Source organism: Sturnus vulgaris, chromosome 5 (genome assembly GCF_052056855.1).
Source record: "Sturnus vulgaris isolate bStuVul1 chromosome 5, bStuVul1.hap1, whole genome shotgun sequence".
NCBI classification, from domain to species: domain Eukaryota; kingdom Metazoa; phylum Chordata; class Aves; order Passeriformes; family Sturnidae; genus Sturnus; species Sturnus vulgaris.
In genome coordinates, this window is record NC_142247.1 from 70,469,906 (window position 1) to 70,481,714 (window position 11,809).

An 11,809-nucleotide genomic window follows, 5' to 3' on the forward strand; every position below is an offset into this window, starting at 1 on the left:
GGGGCTGTCGTGGGCACTCACCGTGGTGGGCCGTGGGGTATCTCTGCACCGTGGCTCTCACGGAGTTGCCGTAATACGGCGGGACGGGGTTGCCTTGTCCGTCGATATTAAAAAGTACATCCACTTCCTCGGCGAGAGGATACTGCGTGGGGTCCATGTAGGTATGGCCAAGCGAGGGGTGATGCGAGTCCGGGTGCTGCCCATTGAGCACGGCCGGGTGGTGGTGGCTCACCCACCGCGGCTGGTCCGTGGACACCTCCATCTTCCTCGCTCTGCTCTGCCGCTGCTCTTCCTCCTCCTCCTCCTCAGCAAGGCGCGGAGGGCTTGAGATCGGAGCGGGAGACGCTGCCGGAGTTATGCAGGGCGGGGGGAAAAAAAAGTGCTCGGCGAGTTTGTTTGGGGATGTTTCTGGTTAGGTTTGGTTTAAAAGTGGAAGGGAGTAGGGGTTATGGTGATAAACGATCGATTCCAAAAAGAAAAAAAAAAAAAAAGGCAAGAAAAAAAAAAAAGCAAAATATTAAAATAAAAAAGGGAGAAAAAAGGGAAAACAGAAAAAAAATCTCAGGGGAAAAATTTCTCTACGAAGCGAGATCCCCTCGTTTCTTCCGCTCTGTTGCAGATGTTTCTCTTCTTTGATCACCTGTAACGAGAAAGAGGAAAGGGAAGGAGCAGAGAGAGAGAGAGAGAGGGAGGGAGAGAAACGTACTTGAGAAGTTCTGAACTTTAGCACCTGACTTTTTAGGCAGGAGAAAACCCATCCCATCCCTCGGCAGCCATCCCTGGGAAGCGCCTGCTCTGCCCTGGACCCACCTCTCCCAGCGCCTCTTTCTCTTTCGCTCTCTCCCGGCTCGGAGCGGAGCCCAGCAGCTCCCACCGCGTTCCTGCCGCCCAGCTCTTACTTTTCCTTAGGTTTAGAAGGTTTTTTGCTTTTCTTTTCTTTTTTTTTTTTTTTTTTTTTTGTGTCGTCGCGGTTGTTTGTTTATTTTTTTATTTGCTCCATTTGCACCTGAGAAGCTCCAGTGGCTTAAGCCGGTGAGAACTTGTGCCATTCGCTGCTGCACAGCCCAGAGTCACTTTGATTGCTCATTAATTATTATGCAACCGAGAAAGGGGGGAACGGGGGGAAAAGAGAAAGGAGGGCTAGGGGGGAAATCGAGGAGGGGGTAAAGAGATGGGAGAAGAGTGGGGGTGAAAGGAAGGAGTGAGGAGAAAAGGAGGGTGGGGAGAGGGAGGAAAAAGAAAAAAATAAAAAGCGACAAGTTGCTAAAGAAATTCCGCACAAACCTTGGTGGAGAAGCAGTATGTGACCCAGGAGGGATGAAGCTGAAAGTGCTTGATCAGATCAGATTGTGCTCGCTCGCCCTATTTTTTTCCCTACTTTTTTTCCTCCCTCTCTCTCTCCCTTTTTTTTTTCTTTTTTTTTCCTCTTTTTTTTTTTTTCTTTTTTTTTTTTTTTTTTTTTACAGGGAAGGCATTCTTTCTGAAAGGAGCAGGATGGCGCCAGCCGGCTCAGTGCTTACAGACAGCTGTGGCGAGACGCAACTTAAGGAGGTTCCAGTGTCATAAGCCCGGGAGGCGGAGCCTGAGGAGGGGACCGGCCGGGCGCTCCGGCCGCCCCCGCGGGAACCCCCCGGCAACAAACTTCTGCTCATTCTCCCCCCCCCTCCCCCTTTTGTTGTTTTATTTGTTTTTTGAAATTTTTCTACTTTTTTTTTTTTTTTTTTTTTTTTTTTTTTTTTTTTAAGGGGGAAATGAAGTTTTCCCCCTGTCCCAGAAACTCTGCGAGTGGCCAGCCCCGGAGAGATGGTGCGTGCAGGGCACGGGTTGGCTTTTCCAGCGGACAGCCCTGGGGATGCCAGCGGGCTCGGATCCCCCCGGGAACAGGGATGTGCCGGCAGGTGCAGGACCGGGGGGGGCTCCCCTCTGGAATAAAGCTCCCTCCTCCAGCAGTGCGGCTCAGAAAGGATTTCATTATTGTTATTTTTAAGGATACAAACGCGCAGCAACGGCCAAGTTTGGGGAGGTTTAGGGAATTTTTTTTTCCCCCTTCTCGCCCCTCTGGGCGGGCAGGGCCGGGCGGGGGCGGCGGGCCGGGACCGACGGGACCCCCGGGCGCCGCCACCGCCCCGCCCCCCGCGGGCTCGGCCAATGGGCGACCAGCAGGAACTGGGACGCCGGCCCCCGCCAGCGCTGATTGGCTGAGAGCCCGCGCCCCGCCAGCCCCCGACGGCGCTGATTGGCTGAGAGCCCGCGGCCCGGCGGCCGCGCCGGGCGCTGCGTTGAGCCAGGGCATCCCCTAGCGGCACCCCGGGGTCATCCCGGCGGGAACGGGACCGGGACAGAGCGGGACGGGGGGGATAGAGGGGACAGGGACAGCGCAGGGGGAAAGGGGAGAACTAGGGAGAGAGGGTGGGATGAGAGAGAGACAAAAGGCGCGGAAAAGGAAAGAGAGAAAGAGAGAGAGAAAGAAAGAAAGAAAGAAAGAGAGAGAGAGAGAGAGAGAGAGAGAGAAAGAAAGAGAGAAAGAGAGAGAGAGAGAAAGAGAGAGAGAAAGAAAGAGAGAAAGAGAGAAAGAGAGAGAGAAAGAAAGAGAGAAAGAGAGAAGAGAGAGAGAAAGAGAGAAAGAGAGAAAGAAAGAAAGAAAGAAAGAAAGAAAGAAAGAAAGAAAGAAAGAAAGAAAGAAAGAAAGAAAGAAAGAAAGAAAGAAAGAAAGAAAGAAAGAAAGAAAGAAAGAAAGAAAGAAAGAAAGAAAGAAAGAAAGAAAGAAAGAAAGAAAGAAAGAAAGAAAGAAAGAAAGAAAGAAAGAAAGAAAGAAAGAAAGAAAGAAAGAAAGAAAGAAAGAAAGAAAGAAAGAAAGAAAGAAAGAAAGAAAGAAAGAAAGAAAGAAAGAAAGAAAGAAGTTTTTTTAAGCACTAGAACGAGTCACTCACTGGTGCTCCGCACGCTGTGTCCACACGCCGGCCAGAGCGGTGCGGGAGGGAGCGACTCTCCGGAATTTTTATACCGGAGGGTCTCGTTAAAACCCGAGGCTCCGCAGCTCCGGGGCCGGTGCCCTGCTGGGGCCGCCTCCGGTCAGCGGGGCCGGGCTGGGCTCAACCTGCGCCGGCTCCGCTCCTCGACAGCCGGAGGAGCCAAGCCTCCCGTCGGAGGGATGGATGGATGGATGGATGGATGGATGGATGGATGGATGGATGGATGGATGGATGGATGGATGCTTCGGATCCTCGAGGGTGCCCATTTTAAGCCCAGGTTTCAGCCCTCGGTGCAGCCCATCGCCTTTGGGCGTGGGGACAGAGTTTTCACGCGTGGACATGCACATATATATTTTTTTTAAAAAAAAAGAAGCCGACCAAGACTGGTATAAGAGCCTTGACCCAGCGACGCGTTAGGATAGGTGCGGCCCAGCCAGGGGAGAACCGCGGAAAGGTGCCGGGTGAGGAGGGCGGACGGGCCGGGAAGGGGCTGGCAGGTCACCCCCACCCAGAACTGTCCGGGGACAGGGCTCGGTGCTCCCCGGAGCTGCCCAGCCTCGCCGACGCCGCCCGGGCCGAGCATCGAGCCCGGGGGCAGTGAGAACAACACTGGGGGAAGGGGGAGACAGGAGGGGGATGCTCATGGCCCTCCCCGAGCCGGGGGCTTTAACCCGCTCCGGGAAAGCTCGTGTTTCCTCTCTCCCCTCAGAGGAGACGCTTTGCCTGCAGGCTTTTTATTTTGTGAGGTGTCCCCTCCTCCTTTCCATACTCCAGGAATTGGGGTGCAGAAGGATGAAACGGAGGGGAAAACGGCGCGGTCTGTCCTGATGCACTTTCCGGGATGCCCCTCGGCTGCCCCGGTGTGTGGGGGCCGGGGTGTCCCAGCACCAGGGTGGTCTCCTGGCCCCCCCTCCTCCTCCGGGAGTGGGGGATTCCTCGGAGGGGAGGAGGACAGTGAAGAGGGGAGCAACGTCCCGGAGCACAAACTTTTCTCTTCCCTCCATCCCCTTCCCCAACTGCAAGCATTTTATGGACGCGAGCGGGAAGTGTCTCCCCGGGATTTGCTGCTTTATTCCCGCTCCCCAAATTTCCTCACGCCCCAAGCACACCCTGCGGGCCAGAGGGGTTTCTGACACTTGGGAAAAGTCACTTTGTGTCTTTTAACATTGGGGGGGCCTTAATGCGAGCTGAGATCTTTGGGCAGGTGAGCTGAGATTCCCACCCCCGCTCCCTCCGGCGCTTACAGCCCTGAGACCTACAGCCGTGGGATCACAGGAGGGGAATTTCCATCCGAAGGTCACAAAATTGCCAAACCATTTTAAAACGTGCATTCAGCCCTGTCCGGAGGTAGAGAAGAAACCACTTTCCTTCAGCTGTTTGGAGGGCAGGGAATTATTAATGCCAAATGAAATGAATAACGCAAAAAAATATAAATAAGTAAAATAAAATAAATCAATAGCTACACCAAGTCCCACGGAAAATAAATGGCATCAGCCCTGAGGCCTCCGTCCTGCCCCGACAGGGGTGGCAAGGCTTGACCCTGTTCCTTGCCTGTCCCTCGCAGCCGCAGCCCCGGCTGCGGGAGGAGGACACCCGCTTTCAAATCTAGTTTGTTTAGGCTGTACCTTTATTTCCAACCCGTCCTCGATACACTCGATCTCCCTATCCTCATCCCAGCCGGGAGGAAGGCGTGGTGGGGAGGGCAAAAACACCCCAAAAAACACACACACAAAAAAAAAAAAAAAAAAAAAAAAAAGAAAAAGAGCAAACCCATCGTTTTTCCCATCCCGGATTATCCTGTGATCCCCGGGGGTTCTGAGAGGAGCGCTGGCCTTGACCGTCCTTTTCCCAGGCTGTGGCTACAGATCCATCACCTCGCCCCCCACCCCCCGGCAGCCCCCAGCAGGGTTTCCAGTGACAGCTCGGCTTTAATAGGAGCCCATTGTTGGAGCAATTAGCCCCAAGCTCACCACCAGCCGCCAGATAAGGGTCGGGGGCTCGGGGGTTAATTCTGCCGGGGGGTGGGGGCAAGGAGGGGGCTGCGGGGAGCGGGGCTCCAGCATCCCTCCTAGCTAGAGAAAGGATGGGGAGAATGGGGATAACTCTGCCTCTAGAAGGTCACGAGAAAACGCTTTGGACTTTATTGTCACTTAGAGACCCGAAAAGAGGGAAATTAAGAAAAAAAAAAAAAAAAAAAACCAGATAGAATCAACAACAACCTAATCCCAAACTTGGTGGGATGGGGCAGCCCCCCAGCCTACCGCTCCCCTAAAAATGACCAGTCAAAAGGCATTAAAGCTGCCGCCCCTTTTCTTTTTTTAATCTCCCTCGGGTCTGCCTGTTAAAGCAGGTACAGGCAAGGCTATTCTGGAGCCGGGACCCAGGGCCAGCCGCTCCTCCGTCCTCGTTGGTGCCCACCGCCGCCACTGGCACCTCGGGGCGGGGACAGGCAGCCTCCCCCTTCTCCCCCCTCTCCTTTAGCCCCCTTTTAAACGACAATTGACTGAAAGGGGATTAAGTTACGTTTGTCGGGCTGGGCTTTTTTTTTTTTTTTTCCTAGGGTACCAGAATAGTACAGGTAAAGCTGTACAAACAGCCGGGAGCGAGGAATCGGGGGGTTATGGAGAGGACACGGCCCAGGGCAGAGCTCCGAAGATTATTATTAATTTTTTTTTTTTTTTTTTGCCTGTGTACAGCAACGTGCTCTCTTGCCGAGGGAGAGAGACCCAGGGTTGTGAGCCCTTTGCCACCTCCCCGGCTGGGGCAGCCCCTCCCGGGGCACGGAGCCTGCCAGTCCCCGGGATGGCCCCGCCGGGAGGGCACTGGGCCCTGGTCAGGCTGCTGAGATAATCTCGGGTTAAACAAAGGCGCAGAGAAGAGGCAATATTTTGTTTCCTTTTTTTTTTTCTCCCTTAGTGAATTAGGCAGAAATTATGATCCACTTCCTCAAGGCCACCCGCCCCCCCTGCCCCTTTATCATTTAAACGGTAATCAACATCCCTCCAGCTAGGAGCTGGGAAATTAAAATAACAACAACAATAATAATAATAATAATAATAATCGTCAAAGAGAGAGACTGGCATTTCTACCTCTCCCCTTTCCCATCCCACATGAGCCTTCGCTTCCCTTCCGCTTCGAAACCAGCCACATGGGTGGTTTTTCTTTTCTTTTTTTTAATCTCTCTCGCTCTTTTTTTTTTTGTTCTTTTTTTTTTTTTTAAATACGTGCGTACACATTTCCGTTCTTTTCTAATAATTCAGTTATCTCCCCTTCGTGAAGATCGAGAGGAAACATAAACACGGCACAAAGAAGTGCCGAGCCATGCAAATTCAAAGAGAGAACAAATCATCGGCTGATTACGCCGGGTCCAATTTTTTCTCCCTTCGTGCACCACCACCCACACAGACGCACACACTTTTTTTTTTTTTCAGCGCAAATGATGTTATTTGATGGAGGGGTGGGAAGAGAGAGGGGAAAACCCTGCTGTGCCGTAGAAAAGAAATTCGAAGAATTAAAATTGGGAGGAGAGAAACTGGGACTTTTCTTTCCCTCCTCCTCCCCCCCCCTTCTTTGAAGCTGAGAGAAGGGCGACTGCCCCGGGACACTGCAGGAGTTAAAAAAAAAAAAAAAAAAAAAAAAAAAAAGGTCTGAGAAAGATCAAAAACCGGCTCCGCAAGTCCCAGGGGCGACCTCTCCCCCCGACACATTCCCCAAACTGCGCAGAGAGGAGCCGGGCAGAGGGAGAAGGGGAGGGGGACTCGTGTCACCCCTTCTGCCGGTGCCCCGTCCTGCTCCGGGCAGGATCCAAGCGGGTCCCAGCTCCCTTCCCTACCTCCGCAGACAGCCCCGGCTCAGCTCAACCCGGTGAGTCCCTTTTCTCCCTTCTCCCTCACCTTTTCCTTTCTCAGACAGCAAAAGTGCACTTTGTCAAGGGGTTCTCCATCTCCCTTTTATTCCACCTCCTCATTTTACCCCATTCTCCCCTTTTTGTCTCCTCTCCCGGCTGCGGGAGCGGGTCCCGACCCTGGAGCGGGTCCCCGGGTGCCCAGCACCGGGCACCGCTATCGCCGCAGGGCAGCGCTCCCGAAAGGCTTCGACCCCACAAATTAAAAAATAAGAGAAGAAAAAGCCAGAATATCACCTGAACATCCATTCCAAAATTACGGCGAGGTTTAAAAAGTGCTCAACAGAGGAAAAATTTTTTTAAAAAATAAAGGAGGGAATGGGGGGAGCCGGTTTGTTTCGGGTTTCTCGATTTTGCTTTATCTCCCAGGACCGTTTTGAGAGATAGATTTGAAGGCGAATTAAAGCATCTTGCGAGCTTTAAACCCGGCAAGAGCTGTTTTCCTCGCACCCCACGGAGAAGGAGAAGCTGCTGACGCGTTTAAGGATTCTTTTTGTCTTTTTCTTTTTCCTTCCCTTTTTTTTTTTTTTCCGTCCCACAAGCAGAAATTACCCCGGGACTTAGATAAAGAAAAAAAAAACACAAATGGCCCACCGACTGGAGTAAGAGGAGGTGGCAGAACTAACACCAGCTCCTTGGTGAGACGCAGGGGCATATCCCGACCTCCCCGGGTTAAAACCGGAGCGATTTACTCCGGCAAGCGCCCGGCTGCTGTCAATTTAGAGCCGTTCTAGCACCCCCCCAAAACAAACCCCCGTGCCTGCAGACCCCAGCGGCTGTAACCCGGCACGACACGGCCGCCCAGCACGGTGACAACCCACTCCGTAAATGTGGGGCTCGCATTTACCGTCAGAGGCTCCAAAATTCAAATGGTACCGAGGGTGTCAGAATGCGCACGATTTCTTTTCGCTCTAAAGAGAAGGCTGCCGCACCCCGAATTCTCCTGTATGTGCTCCCCCGAGGAGCACATACAGGCACCCCGAGATGCTGTCCCGCCCCCGCCCAAGCACAAGGCGATGCCCTCCGCATCCGGGGGGCAGAGCAGCCCCCAGCCTGGTGCTCCCCCTCCTCCGCATCCCACTCCCTACCTGCCCCTGCCGGGAAAAACCTTCTCGCCTTATTTTCCCCCTTGAAATTAAAACGCTCCCCTCGGCTCTGTAAAAGAAAATTCGCATCCCCGGGAGAAGGAAGCGCTTCGCCCCAGCCGGGAGCAAAATGCCGCGGCGGGGTGGGAGTAGACCTTCCCTTTCCCCTCCTTCCTTTCCCAGAGCCTGTTTCTCCTTCCCCGGGGCCCCCAGGTTGCCGGGACCCTCTCTATCCCCCCTGTCTGTCCGGGGACTCATCCCGGGGAGGTGGGACCCGTGTCCGCCTCGTCGGAGCAGCAGCCCCTGCCCGCGGCACCGACAGGTCCCGGCTCCCCCGCTCCGCACCTGCGGCCCATAAATAATGGAGAAAACAAGCAGGGCCGGTGGTTATTAATTATCCGGTTTCATTAAAATCCGTCACCCGGAGCCCGCTGCGTCTGTACGGACACGTGAAGGTAAGAGGAGCTGGAATAGATAGATAGATAGATAGATAGATAGATAGATAGATAGATAGATAGATAGATAGATAGATAGATAGATAGATAGATAGATTTTCTCCCCTTTCTGTTTTCAAAACGCTCGATGACAGAAAATGTGGATTTTTTTGACAGCACAAGCTATTCTCATTGCTCCCTCCCGAAATACCCTCCGCACGGTTTGGAGGGTGAAAAATTCTCCTACAAGGCGGGGAAGGAGGAGAGAGACTTAACGCAGGGATGCCGGGAGAGAGGGGAAACTCTCCTCTCGCCCTTAGGGCCCCAGTCCTGCCAGACCCCACCCCACCCCACCCCGGCCCGGCCCGGCCCGCGGATCCCCTCCGCGGGACCAGGAGCCGCGGGGAAGGTGCGGGTCTGGCCTCCGAGCGGAGCCATCTCCCTCCTCATCCCAGCCTGCCTTAACCACACACCTCTAGGGTAACTCTGCTTTGCGTTTCTAAGGTATGAAAAGGAGAAATGTCTGCGGAAAATCGCCCGAAGTATATTCTGTTGGTTAGTAGAAGCACAGTGTTCTTGTTATGTATTATATACAGATATTTTTAACCTGAAGAGATAGAGTACTACATATACAGGGTATATTTTATATTATACAGCACATATCAACCTAACAGAATCAAATCAAATCTGAGCTATTCGTGGGAAGAGCACAGAACCGCAGCCATCAGCACACGCCTGCCCGCATGAATATCGCTGCACATAGAGTGATACACAGAGTATATGGGTCCAGATACACAATATAAATATACACAAATATATATTTATATGCACATAGGTACGAAGCCAGGCACAGAAAGGCCCCGCATTTCTCAGCTATAAATCCATTCCCGTCCTGAGATTAATATTTCTCATCCCAGCTCTGTCAGTGCCGTGTCCCATCTCCCAGCCCCGGCCAACACAGCCTCACTCCTTTGCCCCCAACACCCACGGGTAAAACATCTTCTATTCCCCAGCTTCCCAAAAATCTCTCCCTTACAGACCAGGGGGGCTTTCCTCAAGGTCACCGAGAAAACTCGGCTCTCCCCTCCATCCACCCTAAGCAATAAAGAGAGGTCGGGGCTGAGTTTCAAATCCTTTGAGCCGAGCTCCCCATCCTAGTGCCCTCCACGTGGAGAAGGAGTGAAAGGAGAATGAATTAAAAAAAAAAAAATTAAAAAAAAAAAAAAAGAAAATAAAAAGAAAAAAAATAAAAGAAATTAAAAAAGGAGGAGGGTGGTATGGGGGGACACACGGACAGACAAATCGGTGTTCACTGACCTGGGCAGATGCTTTTGATTTTGTCCGGTTCCGCTGGAGCGCTCAGAGCAGGAGTGCGGGACGAGCGGAGCCGCTGCTGGCATGTCGCAAGCTCTCACCGAGGGGGAAAACCTGGGGGAGCCGCATCCTCCGAACGCCCACCCTTGCCCTCCTCCTCCTCCTCCGGGCTGGGCTGAAGATCAGAGCTCTTCCGGGTTGGGAAAGGGCAGAGCAGGAGTGAGAGGAATATGATGGGCCATTTCTTTACACACCCATCGATGGGGCGGGGAGGTGGAGGTGGGGGGGACAGGGGCAGGGCCAGGGGGACGCGCCAGGTACAGCGGTGCGAGCGTGATGTAACCCGTCCCGGGAGCGACTGTCAGCGCCGGGAGCCGGGAACGCCGGGAAGAGACAGGGGGAAAATGTAATTAAGCATATGATCATACAAATAACGCCGGGGCTCGCTCCGCTGCATCGAAAGCTTTCGAGGAAAAGTGGTGACATTAGCGACAAGGCGCTGGTTCTTCTCTGTACCCCCTTCTCCTCCCGGGGGGATTTTTAATGACCCTATTCTCCTGTCTGTTGTTTTTTTTTTTTTTTTAATTTTTCCTTTGAATATGTATCTGTGTAAGGCTCCACGATGCAGACAGAAAAGAAAATAATCATAATGGACGCGCTTCCCCTGGCGCTCCGGGAACGGGGTGGGACGAGGATTGTTCCCCTGTCTCCCACTCCTCCTCGGGACGAGGAAGGCTCCCGGCCGCGGGCAGTAGTGCAGCACCTCTGCAGGGTGATCGGAGGGGTCGGCCCCAGCCCTGGGGGTCCTGTGTGTCCCCCTGTCTGTCCCTTCAGACTCCACGGGCTGGAACGCGGGGCCGATGCGGAACGAAAGGGACGGGCCAGGGGAATCTGCAGCCTTCTGCCCGTTCCACAGCATCCTTCCCCCAGGAACACCTGGGGGGTTTCGAGGGCTGGGGGTGGAGAGAAGATAAACACACCGTCCCCTTAAAGTGCTGTAGGGGCAGCAGAAGCCAGGGAGCCGGCTTGTGGCCACGCCGCAGGCTCCGGAGGATGCCCCAGATCTTTCAGAGATGGGGAGATGGAGGAACCGACGGGAGAAGGGGAGGGGGCTCTGATTTTCCACATTTAACCCCCCACTCATGTCACTCCCCCAAATCTAATGCTGCAGCCTCAGTGTTCTCCCCCGTTAGCCTCCACCCACGGGCAGATTTGCTCACAAGTAAACTTCCCCAGGTTTTGGTGATGATATTTTTATTTGCTAGGGCTGGGCGCTCATTTTGGAGTGGGTGGGCGTCCTGTCACCAGAACTAGACAAGACATGGAGGACCAGCCGGGGGAGGGTGGGAGAGGGCTTATCCACGGAAAACACGTCTGGGAATGGCCACTCTCACTTCTCGGGATGGGCAGCCACGTCCGAGTGGGGAGGGAGAAAAAAAAAAAAAAACACGCTCCACATCCACGCTCAGTGTAAAGATGCTTACTCGGGAATAAACCTGCAGTAAAGCTTTATTTCCAGGGATAAACCAGGTGCGTGTGGCGGATCCCAGGCCCCTCCAGTGGGACCCCGCTGGTGCTGGGGGGATGCAGAGCCGCCCTCCCCGGCCCGGCTCCGTGGTACCCGGCTCACACCCTGGGGCACATCCCGGCAGCGCGGGGTCCCGGAGCTTCACAAAGTGGGGCCAAAATTGGTCACTTAGGGGGCAAAAATAAATATATATGTATACACACACCCTCCTGGTCCTGGAGGGATATTGTTGGGTTTTTCTGCTGACGTTGGGAGTTCGCTATCGCTGCTTCTAGAGTGACTCTCTGTGAGGTGAAAGGTAACGCGATCGCCTCCCAATTCTATCTTTAGAAAACACATTCAATTAAGGTAATAACTTAAAGCTCATTAGAGCCACGAAGGGAACCTTCCCAGCGCCAAACACCGATGGAAACAGCTCGGGCACCCCAAAGGAGAGGGGAGGAGGGTTGAGCCCATTTACCACCGACAAGAAATGTGCCTTTTGCTAAGGAAATGCTTCGAAAAATAAGATTTTAAAGCCACGAGGCTTGTGTGGTTTGGACTGAGCCGTGTGGACGAGCCGGGGGTAAATC

The 11,809-nt window shown here is 53.5% G+C and overlaps 1 protein-coding gene across 2 annotated transcripts in view; it reads right to left on the minus strand.

Moving 5' to 3' along the window:
* Nucleotides 1-1,441, minus strand: part of GATA3 (GATA binding protein 3) — a 20,615-nt gene extending 19,174 nt beyond the window's left edge. For both annotated transcript variants that reach the window (XM_088165955.1, XM_088165954.1), the window contains exons 1-2: nucleotides 1,285-1,441; nucleotides 22-640 (exon numbers count right to left, since the gene is read on the minus strand). In XM_088165955.1, the coding sequence (XP_088022081.1) occupies nucleotides 22-262 (241 nt within the window). In that variant the 5' untranslated portion in view covers nucleotides 263-640; nucleotides 1,285-1,441. The remainder of the gene's footprint in view (nucleotides 1-21; nucleotides 641-1,284) is intronic.
* Nucleotides 1,442-11,809: the final 10,368 nt, after the last annotated feature.